Genomic DNA, 27,380 nt, shown 5'->3' with positions numbered 1-27,380 from the left:
ACTTAATTATCTTATTCCCTTGTCTTACTAAGTCGTGGCCATGCATTAGTAGGCCTATCTTGTTCTCATGCCTTACTATGTCGAGGTCTTGACTTAATTATCTTGTCCCACACCTTACCAAGTCATGGCCACGACTTAATTATCTCATTCCCACACCTTACTAAGTCGTGGCCACACTTTAGTGGGCCTATCTCGCTCCCACACCTTACTAAGTCGTGGCCACGACATAGTTATCTTATTCCTACACCTTACTACGGAGCCTCGCTGGTGGGAACGACATCCAAATGCGTGGCCCCGACTTAGTAAGCCGTGGGAATGAGATGATTAAGTCATGGCCATGACTTAGTAAGTCGTGGCCACGCATTATTTTTATTTATACAGGATGTCACCAGCGGGGCTCCGTACCTTACCAAGTCGTGGCCATGACTTAATTATTGTGTTCCCACGTCTGACTAAGTCGTGGCCACGCATTAATAGACCTATCTCGCTCCCACGACTTAATTATCTTGTTCCCACGCCTTACTAAGTCGTGGCCACGCATTATTTTTATTTATACGGGACGTCACCAGCAGGGCTCTGTGTATATATCAGATTTCTGTATGGCTGCTCTCAGTCTGGAACTTCGTTTTAGACCAAAAGGATCCAAAAAGTGAAAAACGGCGCCACCAAACTTTGTTCAATCTTTTTTTTTATTGAAGTTTGAAGTCGCTTCTGCTTCTGCTTGAGTCTTTATGTCACTGCAGTAAGCTGAGGAAGGACTTGAGTTCCTCTAGCCACCCCTCTCCCCCAGCTGCAGATCACTCCCAGTCTCAGTGAGTTCATCTGGGTAGGAGGAGGCAGATTCCTGCCCAGCTTGAGCTCACCGGAGCCTCTTTCACTTTCCGAGAGCGTCGCGCCTGAAGGAGCTTTCGGAGCCTTTTTTTTTACTCTCTTCAGCTGGTTACATATAAAAGAAACGAAAAATGGCCCAGTTTAACAAAGGCCCCGCGTACGGCTTGTCCGCAGAAGTCAGAAGCAAGGTAAGACTGCAAGGCTGAGGAGCCGTTTGGTTTCGTGCTAATCTTGAGCTGTTGTCCTTCACTTTCTCTCAGCCATCACTTCCCCCCACTGCACATTTCTAATGTCTGCGCGAGTCTTGTTGTTCAGAAAGACGAACCTTCGGTTCTAGAGCGCGTTCTTTCTTTCTTCCTTCCTTCGCGTTCTCGAACGTTCGAGCCCCGCAGAGTTCGAGCACTTCTGTTTTCCTCAGCTTTATCGCGCGACAATCTGGGTTTGGTTACTTTTTTGCAGGCTTTTGTCTTTTCTTCCTACCGCCGGCCTCCTTTCGCCGCTTTAGCAGTGCGCTTTAACACGTTTTTGAGAAGGTTTTGGAGACACATCCCAGAACACCCTGCACCTCAATCGCCTTAATCACTTTTACCATCCACATATATGCAGTTCTGGTCAGTGAATGAAAGTCTTCTTTACCTTTTTCACACTTTTTTTTTCTGTGGTGAAAAACGTGAGCTCTTCTCACCACCACTAGGCTGCTGAAAGCAACTTTGCCACGATGCGTTCAGACACACAAACTCAATGATGTTTCTTTGGAAGTTTTTTTTCCCCCCCTTATTTTTCAAACTTCATCACTTTTAACCTCCTTTTAACCGAATCTGGTGACTTGGATTGGCTTAAAGTCCGTCGTCAAGGCTGTAACACTGTAGGTATGGGTCTAAACTGTGGGGACCAGGCCTACAGCTCAAACTACTAGCCATGTTGGGGTGACTGTGGGGTGGTGGTGATGTTTGCAGGGCAGCCCAGCAGGACAGATGCCACTCCGAAGTATGGAGGGTCATACTTTTGTTGGGCAGATCCTGGGTGGAGTCCCATGTGCCTCTGAGAAGAAACCAGAGTAGTCAGGCAGTTCAAGAGAAGTTTGAGTGACTCAAGCCAATGAGAATGAGTGACAATGTGCAAGACCTATAAAGGGGAATTCCACCCATTTTTCAGATTCTCGTATAATTAAATCAATACAATGTAAGCAAAGACATTCGGAGTGGTTTGGTGTGAAAGAACTGTTCACGGTGGTGGTGATAGGAACCAGACGTCCACCTCTACAAAGCTCCCTCATGCAAAGTTATTAAATGAAGTGGTCATGAATGTGCTGCCTGGTGTTTGCGTTGTTTTGTGTCAGTTTTTTGGCCTAAAATGTATTTTTCATAATCCATTTGTGGCAGAGAGGTACAAGTAGATTCAGTTATTAGGCAGTATAGGACCCAAAGCCAGCTTATTTTTTATATAATAGCTGTATTTGTGCTGTAGAGATCATGTTCCCCTGGTTCCTTTTGGAGTTGTGTTAGCAAGAACCTGGCAATGCAATACGTGTCATCATGTAGGGGTTGCGATTCAATATATTGCAATATATTGCGATACTGTAAGCAAGGTGATATCGCAAACTTTTAAAGTCTAATTGTAGGAAAACTGTCATAAAAAGTACCACCATATGCAAAAAAATCAGAGTAAAAAGATTACAGCACTGCTATCTAGTAGTCGTGGGTTTAAACACTGCAAAATCTGCCGCGAATATTTATATGTAACCATTAATTAAAAATTTGAGAATCAGTACAGTATCTCAAAATATAATATTGCGATACTCAAATGCATTGATATTTTCTTAGACCCCTAGTTCGCATCACCATCTCTACCATAAACCATTTCACATTAAATCGTTCTGACTTATGATAAAACTTGGAAAAATATGTGAAATTCCCATTTTTATATGCTTATGTTTGCAGCCATGATTGATTATTTGATTGACTTTATTGCGTCAGTTATCACTGTTGTCGGAAGAAAATCTCCAAAATGGTAACTTTACAGGAGAAGGAAAAAACCTACTTTACTTTTAATGTAAGTCAATGGAACCAGACGTCTTTCCAAGTCATTTTGAGTCATTTCTTTTGGTCCATACTTCATGAAATTTACACACAATGTAAAAAGCAACAGGCATTTTCAAATTATGGCAAAAACTGAAAAAGGCAACGATATGCGTTTACTAGTTAAATTTTTCTTTATAGGCTTGCTTATTTTCTTCATTGATTGATTGTAAGATGGCAGTATTAGCGTTACCTGCAGTCATGTAGTGACAGATAACAGGGTGGAAGAAGGGTTTTGCATGCAGTGGTTCTGGCCACAGTCTCCTGCATGTTTCTAGTAACCTACTGTTCCATGCATGATGCATATTTGAAGGGATGTAAGTTAAGCAAGTGAATAACAGCTGCCTTTGTCACCCTCTTAAAAGGGGCCATGCCGCAGAAGCTTTCAGGTCTATTCAAGCGTGGTGGAAGGAACTTGGTGGCTGTGGTCCTGAGGCTTGAGGAAATGATCTCAACGGTTTTTTTAAGAGCATTCTGCAATCCAAAAACAAACTTGCAGTGTCACTTTCATGCAAGGCTGAACCTCCTTTGAACGATACTGTACACTGTCCTCAAAGCATCTTAGCACAGAGGTCACTGCAAGATGTTGAAAGTCGTACGCGATTCTCTCTAATAATTTTACATTAATTTAAACACTGCACTGCACTTTCCAGGTCCTGCTTAAAGCAATAGTCTGGCAAAAATCAAACGTACACCATTTTCCCGTTACTCCTAATGTGGTCAGTCATCCAATACACAGGCTTTGTGTCCAAAATCTGCTTATTTAGTTTGTACTGCTGTGTAGCTGTAGTAGTAATGGACGCTTATACACCATCAGTTAGCATCGTGCAGACTTAAAAGGTCCATATAATAAAAAATACCGTTTTTTTCATCGTGTATTTTTACTTTTTTTGTAAACAAGAGTTTGATGTGTCTGTAAACACTATAAAAATTCCACTGAGCTCCTCCTCCCTGTCACGTTTGTTATTCTAGAAGTCAGCTGTGCTGAGTGAACATGTTCTGCAAGTTCTGTTACTTTTGAAATTCAATGAGATGTTTGCTGTTCATGGGAAAGACAAAGCAGTTTCGTGCCCTTCGCATGTATTTTGTTGTGTGCTTTGTGCTCAGCAGATGGATTTAAGATGGTTCAGATGTCTGTCTGCTTTTAGAATGCTGGCCATTCATTTACTGTAACGTAGGCAGCTGTTCTAGACATCCTGGTAGTTTGTTGAAAATGACAAGCTCTAAAATCTGAAGTGGTTTGATGCAGCGTGATCTGTGTTCTGAAGTCTGTAGCTTCCTGATGAACTGATTACAGGCAGTTTGCAGGTCTCCTAGCTAAATGTTAGTTTGAGGAGGTGGGTGCAAACATGAAATAAACCACTTGAAAGGGCTGGAGGCAGCAAAGGCTGAGAAGGTGTTAACTACAGGGACAGCGCTGAACACACATTGCTGTTGTTGAAGTGTTCAGTCACAGGCAGGTTGATGCTACTAGGTAGGGATGCATTGATAACGATACTGGTATCGGCCCGATACCGTGCTCATTTGCTCATGCTCATAAATATTCACCGATACCACCTGGTACTGTGTGGCGTAAACCTAGATAGTGTACACCGCAGTGCAAATGAACAAATGACTCAAGCTGGCTGTGAATGAGCATTAAAGTGGTTATGTATGAGTGAGTGTGTGTGTGTGTGTGTGTGTGTATGTATGTGTATATATATGTATGTATGTATGTATGTATGTATGTATGTGTGTGTGTGTGTGTGTGTGTGTATGTATGTATGTATATATATATATATATATATATATTTATATATATATATATATATATATATATATAATATACACACACACAGACACACAACGGTCTTTCAGTGTGTTTGCTCAGTACTCAGGTGTGCAGCATGTTATTTTGAATAAAACAGCTTTATTTGAAACAGTCTTTATTTAGCTTCTTTACTTTGAAGCTGTCTTTAGAGGCTGCATTTCATGTACCATGGACAGAGAAATTTCGTATAGTATAAATTGTAGGCTTTATTCGCACACAGTGGTCTATTAAAAGGTACAGTGTGAGTCACCAAAGGACAAGATATTTAAAATCGCACAGTGGTATACAAAGATTTAGAGGATAGTCAACTAAAGTTATGGCTCAATCAGCCAAAAACACTTCAAGAAGATGTAAAACTCCACAGTTGGGCTCCTCGGATGCATTAGCCTCGGGTGTGATTCCTGCTGTCACTGCGCTACAGAGACTGTTGAAAGAGACAGATGAGGATCAAAACTATGAAACATACTTTACCTGCACGAACAAAACCTGCTCTTCTCCACAGCAGTGCTACTCGATCCAAGTTAACTAATGTAGCATTGCTAGCTTCCTTTGCACTTTATTGAAAATCAGCTATATTTTAATGATTTAACTGTTAACATACATTTGCACTAATTTAGCATAGCAGCAGCTTTATTCTAAGTCACTTATGGTTACGATATGGTATCCTACTCGGTATCAGAGAGTTCTAAAAACATACTTTATCTGAAAGTATTGATTCATCACTACTACTAGGGTTGTGCACAGGTACTTGAGTACTCGGTTATCCAGGCCAGGTGCCAGTATTTGAATGCTGAAATCATTATTCTGGTATTTGTTATGCTGCGTCACAAAAAGACGGAGAAAAACATTCAGGCCAGTGGTTAACTAACTGCTGTTGTGTCTTAACAGGGCTGTGAAGTGCAACAGTTTTGCTTGTCTTTTGGAGGAAGTAAGTATATAAAAAACTTTGCTGCTACAAAACACAAGTGCCTTAACATTAGTTTGTTGCCAAGGGCGTGTTGTTAAAGAAGTGATTGAGAAGGCAATGCAGCTTCTAACTAGGCTAACTAGTTGAATTAGCTAGAAGCAAAAACGATGAAAAGATACAGTTGTATGCAAACGTTTGCACACCCCTGGGCAAGACACATTTTGTTAATTGTCTAAGTGGAAATAAGTCAACACATCTTAAATATGGCATTTTTTTCTGCAGTTTGTAATGCCCAACTTCTGTTTAGTTTAATGTATTGGAAAAAATAGAATAAAATGTTCCATAAATTTTGTACAGGCCACATTTTATGTTTATTTTTTTCCAAGTATGTTATATTCAGCAACTATACAGTAATTATTCATTAAAATGGGTAGGAGTGTGTTCTCTGTAGAGTATGTGTGTCAGGCTCCAGTCCTTGCGGGCCAGAACTCTGCAGACTTTAGCACACTGCCTCATTAAACTCACCCGATTGAGCTCATCAGCTAATTAACAAGGCCTTTATAAATGGAATTAAGCGGGTTAGATGAAGGTAAATGCTAATCTCTGCAACCACTTTGGCCTGGAATGTCCCCAGAAAATAAACAATAATAAAATAATAAACATATAATACAATAACTCAACATATTGGCAGTCTTCACTGAAGAGACATCTTTGTGTAGAAGCCCATCAGTGACCACTGTGTACCCAGTTTGGTTACTCAAGCCTTATTGGGCTAGAAAACCTACTGAACATGCAGTGACCTGAGGTTTTCCCTTAGCATGAATAATAGAAACTTGCTAATGTTTTTTTTTTGTGCTGCTATTTTTTAATCCTGTTTGCTCATCAGTACATCAGTTGTTAGTGTATGATGAATTAATGATAAGCATGATATCATTATGAGATATGAGGTATTCGTTTTAACCATTATATCAGTGTGCCACCAATAAGTGCAGCTGATGTGATGTACAAACAGTGCAAAAACATGCTAACATTAGCCTCTTTAGCTTAACGGTGGACACAGTGACGTTTGTCCTGTTTCAAATAAAAACACAGCAGACCCTCGATCACCTCCCACCGTCCAGTCTGTTGCATCTGAAGTTGTCCACTTTATTTTTGGAGCAGCAGACATAAAGGAATGGCTGGTCTTTTGAGGTTAGCCTTAGCGTAACGTGGACAGATGGTTTCTTCTCGTACCGCCTGTGGAGCCGCCTGACTCGGGTCAGCTGTGTCAGGCGACCGCTTGGCAGTTTTTTGTTTGAAATTTCTGTTCCACCTTAAATGGTGCAGCTGTTGCATTCAGGCGCCTGTACAGGTAGGACGGAAAATTTGGAAAAGTAAGCTGGAGAATAAGAAGCCAATATCAGTGTAGAAATTAAGCCGTGAAACGTTTAGCCCTGTTTTTGCTGGACCTGAAGGGCTGATGTTAGAAAGCAGTATCGACCTATAGATAAATCTACGTTGTTGAGTTTTGCTTTTAGTATTTTGCACTTGTTCCAGAATAATAAGTTACTCTTAACCTACGAAAATGGGCTTATTTAAGCACCAGAAATGATTTTATATATAAAAAAAAATAATAACTATATTAATTTTGCCCTGTGATGGACTGGCGACCTGTCCAGGGTGTATCCTGCCTTCCGCCCAGTGACAGCTGGGATAGGCTCCAGCACCCCACCGCGACCCAGAAGGATAAGCGGTTTAGATGATGTATGTATGCATGTATATTCATTTTTTTAATTAATTTTTTTTGTAATTAATTTTTTTTTGTTTATTGAAGTTTTCTCCATACTAAGATGGTTCTCGGTCTTACCTGATTAAAATGAGAAGTGGCTTTTTGTAACATGTTGAAAGTCAGAGTAACATTTTAACTCATCCGTTGGCCAATTTAATGGAAACGTTTGTTTCATAAGGTCATTTTGTGGGAACGCCATCTGCCTGTTGAATTATGAGAACGTTTTATAATGATTGGACCAATATAAATAGTCCAAAATGAACTGGAATACCTTGTAATATATTAACATGAATTTTGGTTTATTTTCCTTCCTATAAAATTGCCATCTTTCTTATGCTCTATTATGTTTTCTTCAAAGTTGCTTAGTGGTTCTGCTTACTTTTCCTTAAAAATACAAATACAAATCATCCTTTCAGACCACTTCTTTATGAAATGTGTGGAATTTGGTGATAAATCTTGAATTGACCTGTGTTATCTAATCTGTAGTCCTCCTACCGTGTTTAGAAGGTTGTTGACCAGAGTATCAGCAACTTGCGTAACCAGTAGTCAGGCAACCTGTTCTCACTCGCTGCACAGACAGACAGTTTTCTGCATGGTTAAGTCTGTTACACACTGTTAGAGCAGCAGGCTCAGTTGTATGTTGCAGAGCAGCACGTTCTCTTCAGTGATATTGGGCGAAATGGCAAAAGCATTTCACACTACATAATATTCAGATTTTCTAAGTTCAGTTTACAGACAAAATGCATCAGCCGGTAATGTTTAAAGTAAATGTTTGCGTAAGATAACTTTTAAGAAGTAAAAGTTAAAAAAAAAAAAGTTGTTAATACACTGATAGAAATAAAGGTTCTGGTACATTTTTCGTTCATCAATGTAAATGTTCCCTCAAAGGTACAACAGTGGGTTTAAGGTCTGATTGTGAACCTTTTTTTTTGATTGTGAAGTTTTTCCAGGTGAAAAGTTTGTGTTTGAACCTTTTCATAACCGAATGTTTTAAAACAGAACAATAAAATAAAAGCCTGGAGACGAGACGGGCTGTGTGGAGTCAGTACAGCTTAGAAAATATAATTTACATGGATTATGGTACTGAGATGAACCCTTGATGGTTCCACCCTAGTAAAAAGAGGGGCACTGCCCCAGTGACAGTTTAGTACCTTTATTTCTGAGAGTGTGTAAGTCTGGCCCAAGTGGTTTGAATACTCAAACATTTGCTCCGTATGTTGATGTTTGTTTCGTTATTTAGTATTCAGAAGCCTTTAGAACCCACCAGAGATCTAGAACACTCTTGTGAAATTCAGTTTTCAGAGTTGGTGGCTTTTTATCACAGTTTTAAACAAAAACATTACCATAAAACCAGGAGAAAGTTTTTGAAAGACTGAAGCAAGACAGGTGGGTGAAATACATTCAGATGCCAAGCTACATTTAATCTATATGGAAATCTATATGGATCCAGTATGAAACACTGCAAACTCAGTTCTGAACTAGATTTATGTTCACCTGCCAAAGTTATTTCACTCGTGATTTTGATTTAGAAATGAACAAATGTACTTAAAATTCTGATTATTTGTAAATAATGTAAATAATGCTGCTTTTTAAGGTTCAGTGTTTAAGTACTTGTTCAGGAACACCAAAGAGTATATAAATGGTCTTAAACACTGGAGTTAATGTAGAACTGCAAATTCACCAATATTTAAAGATTGGCATGCAGACTGCTGGTCACCATAGCAATGCAGACAACAATCTCACCTAGCTAGTAAGTAACGAAAAGGCAAACAGAAAGATTTAAGACCAACATAGATAATTCGGAGACGAATGCACTTATTTGCATTTATAATCACTCCAGCTGGTTTCCTGATACGTTTAATCTGCAACGAGTAACTGTCAAACACTAAAATGTTGCGAAGCTTAAGTCAGCATCTCGTTCGCCAGCATCTCGTTTGAATTTTCCCATTATACCTTAAACGTTGCAACAGTTACATTCTGGCACCTCAGGCACCATTTAAGGTGGAACGGTAAAATTCGAACAAGAAGCTGGTGAATGAGAAGCGACTTCAGCCTCGTAAAAATTGAATATTGAGAGACATTTTACAAGAAAATATTCTACTTTTGTGGAAAAGTTTCCTGCCGGAGATGCGAGAAAAGTGGCTACACCTGAGCTAAAGCTTAAAGCAGAGCAAAGTAAGTCTGTGATTTTATTTAAATCACATTTTTATCCTATACTAGCACATCGGCACATACTGAGACATATTTACAGACAAGATGGCAAAGTGGACATAAAATGCTGTGGCTCCCAAGGTGGTCCCAAGAACAAAATGGCTCTTTTTAACATTCGGGTTGCGACCCCTGACTTGGGGGGGGAAAAAAAAAATATATATATATATATATATTCAGGCCTAGTTGTGCTATAATTGTTTTCCTCATATTTTCATGTTTTGTTCATGTTGTGTTTAGGCTATTAATTATTATGTAATTGCCTGATCTGTTATTTGAATTAATAGCAGTTATTCAAGATGACCACAATCATTTTGACCAGTTGTTTTTCACAATCGTGTTTATATCGCCACAAACAGAATGTGAATCGAGTGCATTTTTGTCAAAAACAACAGAAGTAACCTCTGGCTTGGTGCTGTAATGCAGTCAGAGGGCAGCAGTGAGTTTGTTCATTTAAACGTTCTGTCTATGTTTCTGTCGTCAGGTGGAACTACAAAAAATCATCACCTAAAAAAGCCAAATAGCTAATCAGCCGGTTTGACCACTTTAAAACCTGTACCATGAAAAATACATAAACAAAAATGACAAGTAAATTTGTTAAACACAGTTATTTGTATGACAGTTAATCACCAGCTAAAGTTTCATAGCAGGCCTAGTTGCGCTCGCTGTGTAAAGGCCTTAAATATGTCTAATTTTACGATACTTGCAGCTGTTCCGTGTTTCTAGTAGTGACGACGATACCCATCATAAAATCAGAAAAGCGTATTTTGATGTCGTTTATCGCAGTAATGTCAACGTTTTGTCAGCCTGCCCACCCCTACTTCTCAGCACCGTTCTTTCATGTGTGTTTCCTAGCAGGTGTCTGATTTCTCTGCTGCTAGACTTGTATGAAAGATCCATTCATGCGCTCGAATCCGAGCCTCTTCGCTCTGTTCAGTCTCCAAAGTGAAATCGCATCCATGAGCCACCGCACATATTCCTCTCTGAGTCTACGTGAACGTCTGCCAGCAGCGTGGGCTGAAAGTAATGGATGTCTCAGGCTTTGGAGGCTACTGATTCATCTTCGAACTTCCAGGCGGTTTTCCCCTTTTCCCTTGAACATGCTGTAGAAGGCCAGAGACACAGGATCTATTGTGCTGGAGCTCGGCCGGCAGACAGCTGCATGCGAAGACGCTCGTGTTGATCTTTTAGTTACTGTAGAGAAACACAACACAACAGCCTGACAGTGTGGAAGAGGCTGAGGTTCGAGTGTGGGGAAAACTACGTTCCTCCCGTTAACCCTTGACCTCTCCATGGGAGGGCATTTGTTCCATTGTGGAACAAAGTGTCTGATGGTGTTTTTGAAGATGGGGAGAGGGAGGGGTGGATATCTCTGATCGTTCAACCAAAAAAAAAATCACAATACTGGAAGACATTTTCATGAAATGCATCACGATGTTTAGTCTTCAAACAAGTCTGATCTGAGAGGAAGCAGCAAAACAGCTGCGCCACATTAAATAATGACTAGAAAGCATTTTTTTGGTTGGTGAAAATCTGTTTAAGGCTGAATGATAAAAAGAAAAATCAGACAACTGGGAAAAATTACATGAATAAAATAACAAAGTAATGGTATAATAGGCCATTGAATGTATAGACATAATCAGTTTAGGGCTGCAACTAACGATTGTTTTCATTGTTGATTAATCTGTTGATTATTTTTTCGATTAATCGGTAGTTTTGTCGATGAGTGTAAGCCCAAGATGATGTCCTCAAGTGTTTTAATCCACACCCCAAATATATTCATATTTGAGTCACAGAGGAGTAAAGAAACCAGAAAATATTCAAATTTAAGAAGCAGGAATCAGAATTTTTACTTACTTTTTTTAAACAAAAAATTACTCAAACCGATTAATTGATTACCAAAATAGTTGCTGATTAATAGTCGACAACTAATCGATTAATCGATTAATTGTTGCAGCTCTAAATCAGTTACTCGTTACGTTGTTGTTGTTGTTGTTGTTGTTGTTGTTGTTGTTGTTGTGTTGTGTTGTGTTTTTGGGCTTTTTTTTTAATTGCTCTAAATCTGTATTATGTTCTGAAATTGGTCGTGGCTTATTTTGGAACAATTTATGACAACATAAGGGTGTTTAATTAGTAATGAAGCTATAATTAAATACATGCTAAATGCATTTAGTTGTGCTTTTAAGTTGCACTTAAGTAGATTTAAGTATGTCATTTGTAGACAACAGTTATTACACTCAAAATATATTATAAATATACTGCTAGATGTGCTGATACACTGCACTGCTCATTGCTACTTAGTAAATCACAATCATATAATTTTAGCTGATGATTAAAAGCCATATAAGTGATCAAGACTGACTATTTAGTTCTTTTCTTGTTCATTTGAAAGCAGCTGCTAGATTCCAAGCCTACAGTGGGCAAATAAGTGTTAGCATGTTATGTGATTCTAGTTAGTTTTAGCTACATAGCTAACAAATCAACAAACATTACTCAGCACTGCCCTCTAAACTTGTTAGAACTTGTTAGAACTTTTCTTGTGTTTGTAAGACCCAGTAAATGCATTTATTCTTTTTTATTTACAGTTATTTGCATCAACACACTCAATTAAAATAGATTTTTTTGGCATAATATAATTGAGAAATGATTTTTGGCATATGATTGCAGTCAGCTTAAACAATAGTGGTCAACTCAAATAATGGCCATTAGGCGATGGTGTAATTATTGTGACAGGCCTTAGCCTTACCTCAGCGCGTCGACGCAGGGGCATCCCGGCTTGTTCGAAGCTCCATCTACTGGGGAGCACATTGCACGTTATTTTGTTCAGATTGCTTCGTCCTGTAGAGAGTTATTACAGAATATTCAGGGCCTCTTTCGAGTGAATCTCCCTGTATTTTTATTCACTTTTAAATATGTGTTTTTGAAGTACTTAAGGAACATAAAATAGTGTAATATTGGTAAAACACATTCTCAAATTAAAACCTACATTTTTATTTTTATTCTGTTTTGCCATTTTGGCCCTCAGCTCACCACAAATGTTGCCTCCATCTGCACAACTATGGTCCTGGAGAGTTTGTGTCAGCACAGTTCTGTAGTCCCCCTACTCACACACGCATAGTAAACCTGGCAAATAACAGACGAGTTGAATCAGGTGTGTTTAAGCAGGTAAGTCACCAAACTCTGATAGCCCCACCCCTGTTCTGTGACGTCAAACCCCTTCAAGTAGTATAATAGTTATAATTCATTCTAACACTGCAAAGTCAATGCAGTTGAATCACCACTTTTCAGACTGATGACATGAAGACATGAAGCACTGATGTCTTTTTTACACTTTGTCACAGGTCACAGGTGGGGGGAACTCCAGGCTTTTGCTGTTTACCATAAATCCTCTCTTTCTCCCTCTGGAGCTTTCAGTTGGTCATGTGGTGACTGTAAGCTTGTGAAGGAGGAGTTATCTGTGGTGAGGTTGAGGGGAAGGCCATGGGTTCACTGCTTGCTTTTGCTTTTGTTTCTCTCTGAACAGCTGGAATTGCCTTTTTCAGCTCGGTTACTGCTTTGTGTTTCCGTCTGAAGTGGTTCTTTATTCTCCATAGACCTGCCTGTTGCTGTCGTTACAGCCTGAGGCTCAATGCGATTGATTAATGCTCACCTGTGTCTTTCTTTGTGTTGTGTGTGTAAACACGGTGTAGACAGGAGCTTCAGTCAATTGGAGATGACGTGACTTCATTGTAGATCCACCATCGGCACATCCAGCTAGGGCTGCACAGTTAATTGTACTTTAACAAGAACATTATAATTATATATATATATATATATGTGTATATATATAATTGTTTTTTATTTATTAATTGAATTTATTTATTTATTTATTTAGACAGTTCAGTTTCTTTACAGCTCAATTGGCCAATGACTGATTATTAACCTTCTTTTAGGCTTGTTAACACACTCACTTACTTGGCATGCTCCAAGAGGGGGCGCTATGTATATAAAGGCGGTCAAATCCACGCACTTTTTTACGCAGCATTGCTGCATGTGGGCCATTATGAGTATAATGTATGTACTAGAAGGACAACCCCGCTTCCAAAAAAGTTGGGACGCTGTGTAAAATGTAAATAAAAACCGAATGCATCGATGTGCAAATCAATTATATCCTATATTTAATAGTACAAGGACAACGAATCAAATGTAGAAACTGAAGTTTTATTGCTTTTCGACAAATATATGCTCATTTTGTATTTGATGCCAGCAACAAAAAGTTGGGACGGGGGCAAGAAAAGACTGGAAAAAACACCTGGTGGAACATCTCACAGCTAATTAGGTAAATTGGCAACAGGTCAGTAACATAGTTGAGTATAACACAGTATCCCATAGAGTCTTTCAGAGGAAAAGATACGGAGGGGCTCACCACTCTGTGAAAGAATAATGTTTCTCAATGTAAAATAGCAAAGAACTTTTGCTTTTCATCATCTGCAGTTTGAAATATCACTAAAAGATTCAGAGAATCTGGAGAAATCCCTGTATGTAAGTATCTCTGTATTTTATGCATTAAAAACGGACACCATTCTGTAGTGGAAATCACTGCACTCACACCTCCCCATCAACACAGACTCAGCCTAGAGGGCCTTGCTAAGTGCAGGGTGTCTGAACGTGGTGCCAGTGCCCTGCGGTGTTTACTCATGGTGTCATGCTGAAGCCTCTGTGTTTGCTCCAGCAGTGAGTAGTGTTAAAGTGCTGCTTCCTGTTGTGCTTAAACTGACACTTCTCTGAAGCTGAGGTGCTCACCACAGAGCAGAGCGCTGACTGACACAGAGCCTGGACGGAGTAGAACGTCAGACAAGATCGTCATGTTTGAAGTTTTCTTTTTGTGTGTGTTTCTCAAATATTTAAATAAAAAAAAATATATATATATTTTTCAAATTAATTAATTTAATCATTTAATTCATATTTTTAAGTCAATGTGCAGTCCAACAGGTTGCACTGCATAAATGATCAAGTTTCCTAAAAAGCACATGATGTTTAAACCAGTGATTCTCAGCCGGGGGGGGTTGTGCCTCGTGAGATGATCATGTTTTGAGAAGGACTTTTCTGGAAAAACTCCATGCAGCGATATCCACCTCTCATGCAGTGACCCCACACGAGAATGTGGTTCTGTCTATTAGCGTTATCCAGCTAATAATCATATAAATAAATGTGAAGCCTTGTTCAGAATGGCTAGTTGTGTGTGTGTGTGTGTGTGTGTGTGTGTGTGTGTATATATATATGTATATGTGTATGTGTATGTATGTGTATGTGTGTGTGTGTGTGTGTGTGTGTGTGTGTGTGTGTAAACAAAGAAAATCTAATACAAATGAAAAATGCCTGTTATAAATGAATTCAGACACATTATAAAATGTTAGATATCAATCCTGTTGTAACAAAACCTCATATCTTCAAAAAGGTAAGATTACAGAAGAACAACAGATTTTTGAGGGAAGGTAATGGAGAAATTATTTGTAATTTTGAACCATTCATCATAATATTGTGACGCACAAAAATGGACAAATACGGGGACAGAATTCTGGTTTTGTAATGGCTGCTGCTGTTTATAGCAATGTGATGTACTGTAGTCTGTTAATAGATAACAGTGTCTGAAACCATGTAAGCAAGTCTATTAAAGATTAATAAACAACTCGACACGGTTTAAAAGGGAACTGATTTTTCACTCATCAAATTCCTGTATATTTCAGTCACTTTTTTAACACTAAAGCTATAATTAGGATTAGATACAGTGAAACATTAACATGAGCAGGTTTCTTATTATGGACCATCCTTTTCGGTGATATCATGTAGTTACTTCCTGTACAAACTAGTTACACAGAGAAGTCTGCAGTCACGTTATCCGCTGCTGTTATTTGTAACATTAGCTTGTTTATGCAGCTCGGGGGATTTCCTCTCTCACTCCAGAGAAGACAAATATGCTGAAATATGCTATATTATGTGCAGCTTAGAGGTCACGGACCATATGTGTGCCTGCGACAGTCCTGGTGGGAACAGGAACGCCTGAATGTTTGTGTTTTTCCTTGTTGAGCGTAGCTTACCTGTGTTACGCACACAGACAGTCTTTCAAGACCCGACTTGTTGAGTGCACTCCAGAAGGCCTTTAGGTGTGTTGTGGCTTTGGGAAAGGAAGTGCGGCAACAAAAGGCATCCGTGCTTTTTCAGACGGAGTTGTTCTGTCACTATTATGCTCCTTTTATTATGGTTATTGTGTTTGGCTGCCAGGCAGTAAAAACTAACTGCTTAAACTGACTTCATAATGACAGTGTACTCCAAGCGCTGCTGCACGTCAGATGAGTGTTTTCTCTGTGGTTCTTTTGGATTTGGTTGTGGAGCGCTGCAGTCTGAAGGGCGTCTGAAGCTGGCCCTAGAGTCAGGGTTCATGCGTGGGGCAAACCCTCCATGCAATTTCCTGTATGTCGTGCTGCTGTTGGCACTGATCCTGTGCAAACAGGGCTGGGATGTAGAGGAGGGGACGATTTTCCCAACTTGACCTTCAAGCATGACAGCAAGCCAGTCTTAGAGAGTGAGAGTCAGCCTTAAGCTGGGAACAGCTTTGTAATGTCAAAGTGGGAGTTCAGAAGGGAAAAAGTATTAAATTTACACAGTTTTCTCCAAACTTCAGATGCCATTAATTTAAAATATACAAAGTGTGAACAAAATTCTGGTTACTACCGTTTTTAGCTGTGCAATGTACTTTTGCTCAATTTTATAGATGTGATATAGAGTCCGATATAACATAAGCAGGTCTATTAGTATTACAGACGTTTCTTTAGATTGGTTCAGGTCATACCTTTCCAACAGAAAACACTTTGTGTGCCCTATGAAAGCCATGCACTGCCCCGATTACTCATGGTGTGCCCCAAAGATCAGTACTTGGTCCTCTTTTTTTATTATTATTATTTTTTTTTATTAAATATTTACATGGACAATGGACAAATGATCAATAGCCATGGTTTTAGCTTTCATTGCTATGTCAATGACCTGGTTATATCCAGGTGCTGCTTCCACTGCCGTATCCAATAATACTTCTACTGTCAGTTCCCTGGCACAGTTGACAGCATGTACCTCTGATCTCAAGCTCTGGATGAATGGGAATCGACTTAAATTAAATACAAACAAACCTGAAATCATGCTAGCAGGCCCCAAGTTCTAGATCTCCTAATTGCTCTTTAACTGTCTGATCATTGACTGTGGCTGTGTTCAGACTGCAGGCAAATTGTGATGGGTTCTCAAATCGGATCTTTTGAGATGACTGTCCTGTTATTTGCTAGTGATGAGATCGAATTTGTGTGTCCAGACATCACTGACCTGTCTGCACGGGTCGTTGCGGTAACAACGTATTTATCAGTAACTGCGTAGCTATGCTGGTGACACACATTTCGAGATGGAGGTGCATCATCTCGCCCTCCGAACTCTTCAGAATTCTCTGGCATAGGCATGAATCTCTGGAGCTCTTCTTGAATCCCAGCACTTCTGTCCCTCTGAATTTGATATTGTTGTTATTTGTCACGGTGCAAGTGAGGCAGAAGACATTTTGAAATCCGCATTAAGCAGCCAGAGCATCCAGACTGATCACATTCACTTTGCAAACCACCTCCAAATGTGGTTTGGATCCAGTTTTTTTTTTTTGCTGTCTACACTATCAAAAACCAATCTGGATATGCCAGAGATTGGAGTTGGGCTGGCAGTCTGAGCATAGCCTGTGGGGCAGTTAAACCAACTCAGGTTGTTTAGAAACCTTGGTTTTCTTGACTACATTTTGGGAAAACTTTGTACATTTAACTTCAACTCAGTTTAACTCAAACATTCAGCCTTCCGCCAAGTGACAGCTGGGATAGGCTCCAGCACCCCACCGCGACCCAGAAGGATAAGCGGTTTAGATGATGTATGTATGTAACTCAAACAGTCATACTTTTGAGTATTCATACTAAGTGACCTTAGTATTTCACAAGGTGTGTTTTGTTTTGTTTCCCAGTCTACACTGCTCATTTTAGTGCTTTCCCTATGCACTCCACTCATCAACTAATTAGAACATCCATCATTGGAGGACAACACTGCATTGGGACTGGCAGACGCTGACAGCTTTTAAAATATTGCACTCTGAAGGGGAATTCCACTAACTTAAATTGAAATGAAAACTTTCTTTATATTTCAATCATTAAGGTGTAAACAAGGTCATTTGGAATGGTTTGATGTGAAATAGTTCATTTTAGAGAGTCCGAACTGTGCACACTGGTGGTGACAGGAACCAGATGTCCAACAGTTCTGTGTCCCTGAAAGAAAACCATCATTATTTCATAACACACGTAAAAATAAATGGCTATGTTTGTGTTGTAGACATTGTGACCCCTGGTTCCTGTCAACACCACTGTAAAGAAAGTGGAATCTTTCTCTACAATGAATCTTTTGACATCAAACCACTCTGAATGACTTTGTTTACATCTCAGCGAGTGAATTATGCAAACATTTTGAAAAATCCATGGTATTCCCCTTTGGCATGTTAGGAAATGTCAGAGTGTTTATTCACAGCACAATTTATGTCCATATGTTTCACTTTAAATAACACTACAGTTCTCTTAGTTCCACATGTGTCTTTCTGATTATTTAATCCTACTATAGGAAAATCACTGATCCCCTGACCACACTTGTGTCCTCTCAGATTGCTCAGAAGTATGACCCTCAGAAAGAGGAGGAGCTCCGCTACTGGATTGAGGAAGTGACCGGCATGCCGATCGGAGAGAATTTCCAGATGGGGCTGAAGGACGGAGTCATCCTCTGCGAGTGAGTGGTGTTTGTCATTCAGATGATGGTTTGTGTAGTTTACCACTCATTGTTCAGTCGATACTGAGCTCTTCTCCTGCCCAACCTGATCTTCTCAGAGACACTCCTTTGTGTGACTTTCTGTTTTTGGGTCATGCACAGATGAAGGTTGATCAGGAATGTAGATCAGTAAAAACACCAACGGTCATAAATGTTCAGTTTCAAAGTACATCAGCATTTCTGAACTGCATACATTCATTATTTACACTAATGGTAAACTAAAACGTCTCCAAAGTGGGACTGGCTCTCTTCTTTTCCTTGATCAGTAGAGACGGCACTGATCCAACACAGGTTTCGGTATCTGTCTGATATCGTTAGAAAGTGATGGATCGAATACCAGCGTCCTTAATATTGACTTAACTTTTTCTTCATATCTAGGCTGATCAATAAACTACAGCCTGGCTCTATAAAGAAAATCAACCACTCCAAACTCAACTGGCACAAGGTGAGCTTTGATCATTTCTGCTGAAGCATTTCTGCCTGTAGTTCAGTGAAATTCTTTTTTTTTTTTAGGTCTAAAGTGATTTTAAATGGGTTGGGTTCTTCGTCTTTAATGCAAAGCAAATCTTATACCCAAAGCCAATCCTTTCTGTAGTTTCTCCAACAGAAGCTTGGAAACAAATCCTATTTTCTGTCATTTAATGTAGCTTGAGAACTTGGGGAACTTCATCAAAGCCATTCTTGTGTATGGCCTGAAGCCAAGCGACGTATTCGAAGCCAACGACCTGTTTGAGAATGGGAACATGACTCAAGTCCAGACGACGCTGCTAGCCCTGGCCAGCATGGTGAGATTTTCATACAAGCCTTTGGATAGTGGTGCTGCACCAGAGACATATCAAGATTCAGACAGTTCATTTTTGGAAATTCAGCAAAGAACTGCAATTTATAATAATAATAATAAGTAGTAGTAGTATGATTCTGTATTACTGACTGCTGTGACGAGCTGTGCTTATTAGAACTAGGCCTTCAGTTTGCCTTAAATATCAAAGCAAACTCCTCTGCGATTAATGCTAATTCCTCCTAGAACCCCTAATAGTATGTTAGCGCTAGGCTAACAGTTTTGGCTGTGCTGCTTTAAGCTTTTCACAGGTTTTATAGATATAATCTTATATGTATACTCTTATATGTATCAGTGTTACAGGGACTCTTTAAGTAAAGAGTCCTGACATAGAGCTGCCACCACTATTTTCCATTTCTAACGACTGACTGGAACCTATTTAGACTATGGCACTTATTCACAGACGGTGGTGTATCTCAAACTTTCAGAAGACATAGTGTCACATTTGTTTTAACTCACAAATTTAGTCTCACTCATTGTAAATCAAACCATGATTGGTTGATTCAGCTGTCACTTCCTAAGGATGAGAGAGGGAGAGCTTACTGGGCTGTATCTACCAAGATACCACAGAGGAAACAACAATTATGAACAGTTATATTGGGCATTTAATTCTCTTCTTAACAATGAAATAAAGGCTTGCAGAGTTTAAGTGCAACAAACATGAACAAACAACAAACATAAATATTCTAAACATATATTTTTGTAGGTCCCAGAAATCATTAGAAAAGCCCTGAAGAAGGTTTCTTACTGCTGCTTAACTGCATATTATTATTTATTTGTGTTTAAAAGGCGAAGACCAAAGGTATGGACACCAAGATTGATATTGGTGTGAAATATGCAGACAAGCAAGAGCGCCGTTTTGATGACGAGAAGATGAAGGCTGGCCACTGTGTTATTGGCTTACAGGTGAGGAGCATCATCACATCACCAACAGCTGTTATATTTAAAGTTCAGGACACATTTTCAGCACACTGCTGTTCTCTCTCTCTCATGTCTAGATGGGTACGAATAAATGTGCCAGTCAGGCTGGAATGACGGCCTATGGCACCCGCAGACACCTTTATGACCCAAAGACCCAAACAGACAAGCCCTACGACCAGACCACCATTAGCCTGCAAATGGGTACCAACAAGGGAGCAAGTCAGGTAACTATCATAGAGTAATAAATGGCCGTGATCATACTGTCTATGGACGCACACACTGGCCACTTTATTGGAAACACCTACCATGCACTTTCACTCACTGTCTACTTTATCAGAAACACCTGCCTTTATAGCTTTGGCCACTTTTCCCCCACTGTGTGTTCTAAAACAAGAGCTGACCTGGTTCTTGGTGATTTTCCACCTGCTTGAGAGACAGTTAGATTGACCATAATAACAGTGATTAACAGTGGGCACCAGTATCTTGTGAGGGCCTCCCCTCCTGAACTCTTACAAAAACAGTAAATAAATAAATACCTGGAAAGTGAGATTAAAGAATAGCTTTTTTTGCTTTGAGCTAAACAAAATTAGCCTGATTACTGATTAGTGTACAAGTTTCGATTGTGTCTACACTGTAACAGCTTATGCTTTTTGTGGAAGGTTGTGTATCTTTAGACAATCTTTCTTCCCTTTTTTTTAAGCCATATAAAGTTGTAATTCAGAATCAGAAGAATTTCTACACTTTGAAAGTTAAAACATCCAGTTTGAATGGCAGCAACAAAATCAATGATGATATAAAACCTGAGGGGCCTGAAAACACATTTCTTGATTTTATTTCATTTATTTGATCATTTGTAGATAGTCAGTAGCTATGCTTTCGTCTAAGTGTTTGAGCCCCCTTCGGGCCTTGTGGTCTGAGGTCCACTGAGGCCTCTGGCAGTTGGAGGCCCCTGGGCACTGGCCCCAGTGGCCCTGTTACGAATCCATCCCTGCTCTAAAGCATCTAATTTGACTAGTTGTCTGTCTTGATTGGCTAGTTAGCTTAACTATTGGTTACACAAGGTTGTACCAACATGAAATCATAAACTTTCATAAAACTTTAATTTGTTCTCTTGAGTGTGAATTGACGTTAACTGTTTTGCTCACTAGTTATCTTGGCTTAGCAAAAACACTTGTTCTGTAGAGTGTAGCATAAATGCTAACGATGTTAGCCTTGGCTTTCTAACTAGCTTATGTGACGTTAGCCAACTCTTTACAAACTAGCAGTTCTCGAAACAGCAGTTGACACATCAGAATACCATTCTAGTTTACTTTATGGTGCACCTTTTGGTGAATGTAATAGCATGTGGTGACTTTGTCTTCACCTGGAAGAGTAAAGAATTCGCTAAATTGTTGTTGGCTTTCAGCTGCAAATGTAACCAAAGATGGAGGAGAAGATCTGCAAGTACCTTTAGGTGCTGCTGGTACCGATCTGGAACACCAAAAACGATAAAAGTGGAGCCTTCGGTACTGAACCGATTGGAAAAAGCACAGTTTCGGTTCCCTGATGCCAGAAGTACTTTATGTAGTGGAAAACACTGTTTATAAGCTTAATCTACCTTATAGCTCCACTATATAGGTTTACAATTACAGACAGTAGCCCAGTCAGTTGCTGCTGTTTATCAGCCCCCTCTACTCCATTCATCAATGGTCAGTTTCTGACCACAGGACTGCTGTTGTCCAGATATTATTTGGGTGGCGATTCATTTTCAGCATTGCAGTGACACTGACATGGTAGTGTTTGTGGTTCTAGCGCGAGTGTATCAGACACAGTTGTAGTAGTTTTTGTACACGTCAGTGTCACTGCTAGGTTGAAAGTGGACCACCACCCAAAAATATCCAGACAAGAGTGGCTCTGTGGTCAGAAACTGGACACTGATTAAGGACCAGGCCAGACGTTCTCTCAACTTTTTAGCCTAGGGCCCCTTTTGTGGATATTAAGTGCCGCCCCACCCTTGACGAGTCCATGTTTTACCAGAACCTTGTCTGTTTTTCTAGCTATCGCTGACCTGCTCATTGACACATGGGCCCCTATGACAATAACCTGTTAGCATAACCGGTGAGCATAGTGTAACTGTGAATTGTGATCAGTAAGCAGGTTTAATTTGTGTTTAATGATATTTACCGTTTTTAAATAGGTATGAAGTTTTAGGTATGGCTAAAGCAGATTTATTAAACTGGCTAAATTAAAATTTGCTACTTTACAACTTATGAAGTTTTGTTGGCCTCCTTAGCGCTCCCCTGCTGTGGCCCCCAATATGAGAACTGCAGTAATTAAAGTAATGCTAATACTTTCTAAATGTATACGTCTGTGTATATAGCATATAATGGTATAGCGCACAATTTAGTTCATCAGTGCTTTGGATCTGCTTATTATTCAAAGCACGTTTTCTCAGAAACAGCTGTTTTACACAAAACAGGAAACTGTAATCTGTAACTTCACTTCTGCAATACTGTAGTCCACTGTTGAACTGACCACCACAGCCTTAGAGCAGACTTGCAGTGTTCCTCATAATGTAATTTGCAGCATGTCCCTTTTTAACTCTAGAGGTCTGTATGTGGGGCCCACACTAACAGTCATAACTGACTAAGTTGCATCTCAGTTTCATAGTTCTGCATCCTAGCCTGACTTTACATGGGCACTTTCACGCGACTAGTTGCAGGTTGTGAGTTGCGTATAACAGAATTTCACAATGTGACAGTTACATGATGCTTTCCGAAAATAATCAGTTGCATACAACCAGTGTTTGGGTAGTTACTCAAAGGAATCCCATTTCAAATGACTGATTACCTCTGCTGATCTGTGATGGGGTTACTTTACCTTCTCCAGAAATAAATAAATAATCTCATTACTTCTGCTTAACTCTCTACAGCTGGTGAGAGCTTTAATGCAGATTGTTGCATGTTGTGAGATGCTTGCAACATCATTTCTTCGCAGTTACACAAATGCAATTCAGAATTAAAGTTGCATGCAACACATTCAGTTACTCCACTAGTTATCCAAATTAGCAGCTTATACATCATATCATTCAGTCCTCTGCAAGGTATAATTTACATATTTGCAGCATTTATATAGTCTTTTACTGTAGATTTTTTCCAGCTGTCATTGCTTTACATTATGCAACTCAAGCGCAGTTTAGTTTAGTGTAGGTTTCAAGTAAATAAAGTTGCATGAAAGTTGCATTGTGTAAAGCTAGCCAAAGGGCATGTCATACTTGGCAGGTTGGTTCAATTAAAACAAACCCTGGTGTGTTTGCTCTGCTAGCATGGTTTGTAATAGTAGTAGTAATAATAATAAAAATAATAATAATAGATTCAGTTTATATAGTCTTTTACAAACTCGAGCATGCTTTACAGATTTGTAGAAAGACAAATAGTGTGCATTAAAGAGGAAAGTTCTAAGTTCAAAGGAAGAGAGGGAAGAGCAGTCATGAAGAAACTGAGGCAGTAAGTTCCAAAGTTTAGGAGCAGCAGTGCTGAAAGACCTGCCACCAACCAGTGAGAGCAACTCTGCAGGAGTGAGAGGGGCAGTACAGATCAGGGATGTCAAACTTAAGGAGTAAAAGGGTCATATTAGAAAATCTCAACAAATCTGTGGGCCTGAGAAAAAAATTGTTTTTCATTTTGAATTAATGTCGTGCTATAACCTGAACTGACCACTGTTTATTCAAAATATACAGGCACTTGTAGTTGAAATATTACATGAATACATTGAAAATTCAAAATTTAAATGTCCTCTATCTGTTTGCTTGATCTAAACACCTGGCATCCTTTCTTTGCTCCAGGTTCAGCTCAGTTTCTGAGCTGCTGAGCTAATGTTAAGGGTTTATGGGTTGAATTGCAGCTGAAATGCCACTACTGTGTTTGGTGATATGACTGGTGTGGAATTGCATAGAACTGAGGTTTAACTGCTGTCCCATACACTGTTGTTGGGGGAGGAGAGTCGGAGTGCACATTACGTTGCAGTGCATGCTGGGGACTGTAGTGCAGCGCATTGTGAAACAGGCTAATATTATTAGAAAATTAAAATACTTTTGCAGACTGGATAGGATTGTGTCGTGGGCCTGATCTGGCCTGCAGGCCTGGTTGACGTATGGAGCACAGATGAAGGAGCTTAGTGAGGTATGTAAGGTCGAGACCATAAAGGGCGGAGTAGTTTTGTACTTCATGTGGGAAGATGTTGGTAACCAGTGAAGCTGATGGAGGATGGGAGTGTTGTGTGAGGTACGCTTAGTAAAAGCGCCTCCAGCTGCTGAGTTTTTAATGAACTGAAGCTGTTTGAGCAATTTAACAGGGAGACCATTAAAGAGGGAGTTAGGTAATCAACATGGGTGAGAACGAAGGTGTTAACCAGCATTTTTGCGTCAACATTGCTGAGCAGAGGGCAGAGATGTGCAATGTCGCATGGATAATAAAATGCAGTATTGGTGAGTGGCTTCATGTGGCGCTCAAATGTGAGTGAAGTAATAATATCATGGAAGAGGTGAAAATGCAGCCATTCAAATCCTGGTGCGCACCATATAAGTGGGTGGAAACCTCTTGAGGAGTTAGTCTTAATCCACTTGCAGACGAACACAGACCTTACGGAGTGTCTTTGTTTGTGTCTTTTAGTTCAGTGTCAAATATGTTAGTCTGAAAGCAAACTAGACCTAAAATACAACAGTGTATAATTTTCTGCTTTGGCCCAAAGGGAATTGGGCCAAATATAGATGCACCCTAAAACCAATACAGGTCTATAAATGGCCTTTTTAGGTGAGTTTGGGGATCTCTCTTCTTCAGTATGAGCATCTTTATCCATTAGTTTCATATTAGCGTGCATTTTAAATTAAATGCAACAGCCAATCAGTTGTGGCGTTTGAGCTTAATAAACAGTGAAGAGTAGATTAACAACAGATACAGCTTTGACCTATGTGCCTTATGTCCACTCTTTAGGCTGGTATGGCGGCCCCTGGCACCAGGAGGGACATCTACGACCAGAAAGTTGCTCTGCAGCCGATGGACAACTCCACCATCTCCCTGCAGATGGGCACCAACAAGGCAGCGTCCCAGAAGGGCATGAGTGTTTACGGGCTTGGCAGGCAGATTTACGACCCAAAATACTGCCCTTCTACCGCAGAGGCTAGCGTCCACTCTAACGGCAGCCAGGGCACCCGCACCAACTCCGAAATCAGCGACACTGACTACCAGGCTGAGTACCAGGGAGAATACCAACATGAGTACCAACCCCAGTACCAGGATGAGTACCGGGGCCACTATGACCAGGGCATTGATTATTAGATAGCTGGAGCTCAGTGTTCAAGGATTAGTGCAGTCAGAAGAAGCTAATGTTGCTAACAGTAAATGAAAACGAACAGCCGCTGGTCAGCATGGCGCAGATGGTGTCATGGTAATTGGTGGCTTCTAGCTTCCATTCGCTGTTAGTGATATTAGTGACATGGATGGTCAAGGTATTCCTTTAAGAGATGAATGTCTTTTTTTTTCCCTTTCTTTTTCTGGTTCTCTATTTCAACAGAGCAAGATTTCTTTCCTTGCTGGCCTTAATGTTTAATGTTTCAAGTTTTCCCCAGTGCAGAGGGAGCAAAATGCCACCGTAATAATCATTCCTCTTTAGATTATCAGTATTTTCTTTTTAGTTATGCAGAAAACTGTGTCTGTCTTATTATGTGAACGCTTTGGAAACATTCTGGTTCTTTTTAAAATGCCTTTTTTGTTTTAAAGTGTTCTTTTTAATGCCAAGCATGACCGTTAGCCTTCTCCACGGTCTTTATCCGGACTCCTCCTTGTCGTCCTGTAATTTGATTTGGTTTTATTGCGGGACGTGCAGCTTGTTGAGTGTCGTGTCTCTCTCTCTCTGTGTTGAGCCGAAATCCCTGAACTCAACCACAGCGTCCGAAGGACAGTGGGAGGGGTGAGAGTGGCATTTCCCAAAAGGTTGTGTGGTTCCCATGCTAGGCCAGGGACCAGTCTGTTGCTGTTAGTTTTAAATGAGCTTAAACTTTAACCCTTTAACGGGGAACTACATTCGTTTTTCAAATGTTCAGCACAGGCCAAATGGTGGGATGTAAACAAAGTCACCCAGAATGGTTAGATGTGAATTAGTGCATTGTAACTTATAGACTCCGATTTCTTTACAGTGGTGGTGATAGGAACCAGACATCACCATGTCTACAGCACATATATAACCATTTTATTTACTATTCAAAACCACCAGTGAACCTACACATGTACCTACAAGCTTTGTGTTGCTGATGATGATAAAATCTGGAAAAATCTGTGTTCTTGAGAACTATTTTTGCTATTAAATATGTTTTAAGGCCAAAACTTTCTCAAAACTATTGTAAAACAATGTCTCAGACACCAGGCAGTGTAATAACATAATAGCAGTGTCATTGTTTTCTTTCTCTATAATGAACCACTTCACATCAAACCATTGTTTACATCTTAACCATTAAATTAATCTGAACTTCTGAATAATCTGTGAAGTTCCCCTTTTAAACTGTAGGCATATTATTGAGTCATTAATCCTTAGACTTACTATTTAGCGATTTACTGAGTTGTTTAGCGGCTACTGTGATATGTAATTCATGTATGTTATGAGATTGAGGGAGGAAAGTCGGATCTTTCTAGTTTAAGGGGTTAATTTGGCTTTTTAATGACTTGTCCAGGTAGTGCATTTATTATTTGTGCCATATTCTCATGTTTTAGAAGACTCAGCTTTCTTTGTCCTGATGTATTTATTGCCATGGTCACTCAAGAGAGACCCACAGTCCTGTGGACGTATTTTTTATGAATAAATTTTTACATTTTACATATTTTTGTCTTGTCTTTACTGGTTAACGGAGGAAGTATTATAATAAGTCCTTTTGAAAAATGCTCATCTTCTCTTTGCATGACCCATAGACCTCTGTGGTCAGTGTCATGCCCATATTAGGAGCTCTGGCTTTAAGCTGGTTTTCCCCGCATCTGGTGGTAAATTTCGAGGTCATTTAAGATTAAAAATATAAATACAACCACTTGCAAGATAAAACTGCTACATTCTGAACTATTAATATGGACAATCTCACCAAAATACCCCAAACAACCCAGCAGGATTTGGCAGTTTTTGTGTACAGTTTGAGTAGC

The 27,380-nt window shown here is 39.7% G+C and overlaps 1 protein-coding gene across 1 annotated transcript; it reads left to right on the top strand.

Annotated features, from left to right (window-relative positions):
- The first annotated feature begins 799 nt into the window (after positions 1-799).
- LOC118804694 (calponin-3-like) lies at positions 800-27,066 on the top strand. Its single transcript, XM_036565290.1, has 7 exons — positions 800-1,019; positions 18,301-18,422; positions 18,840-18,906; positions 19,109-19,246; positions 20,089-20,205; positions 20,298-20,444; positions 25,191-27,066. The coding sequence occupies exons 1-7, from the start codon at positions 963-965 to the stop codon at positions 25,533-25,535; spliced, it is 993 nt and encodes a 330-aa protein (XP_036421183.1). The 5' UTR covers positions 800-962; the 3' UTR covers positions 25,536-27,066.
- The last annotated feature ends 314 nt before the right edge of the window (positions 27,067-27,380 follow it).

Source organism: Colossoma macropomum, unplaced genomic scaffold (genome assembly GCF_904425465.1).
Source record: "Colossoma macropomum unplaced genomic scaffold, Colossoma_macropomum, whole genome shotgun sequence".
NCBI lineage: Eukaryota > Metazoa > Chordata > Actinopteri > Characiformes > Serrasalmidae > Colossoma > Colossoma macropomum.
This window is presented reverse-complemented; position numbering and strand designations above follow the sequence as displayed.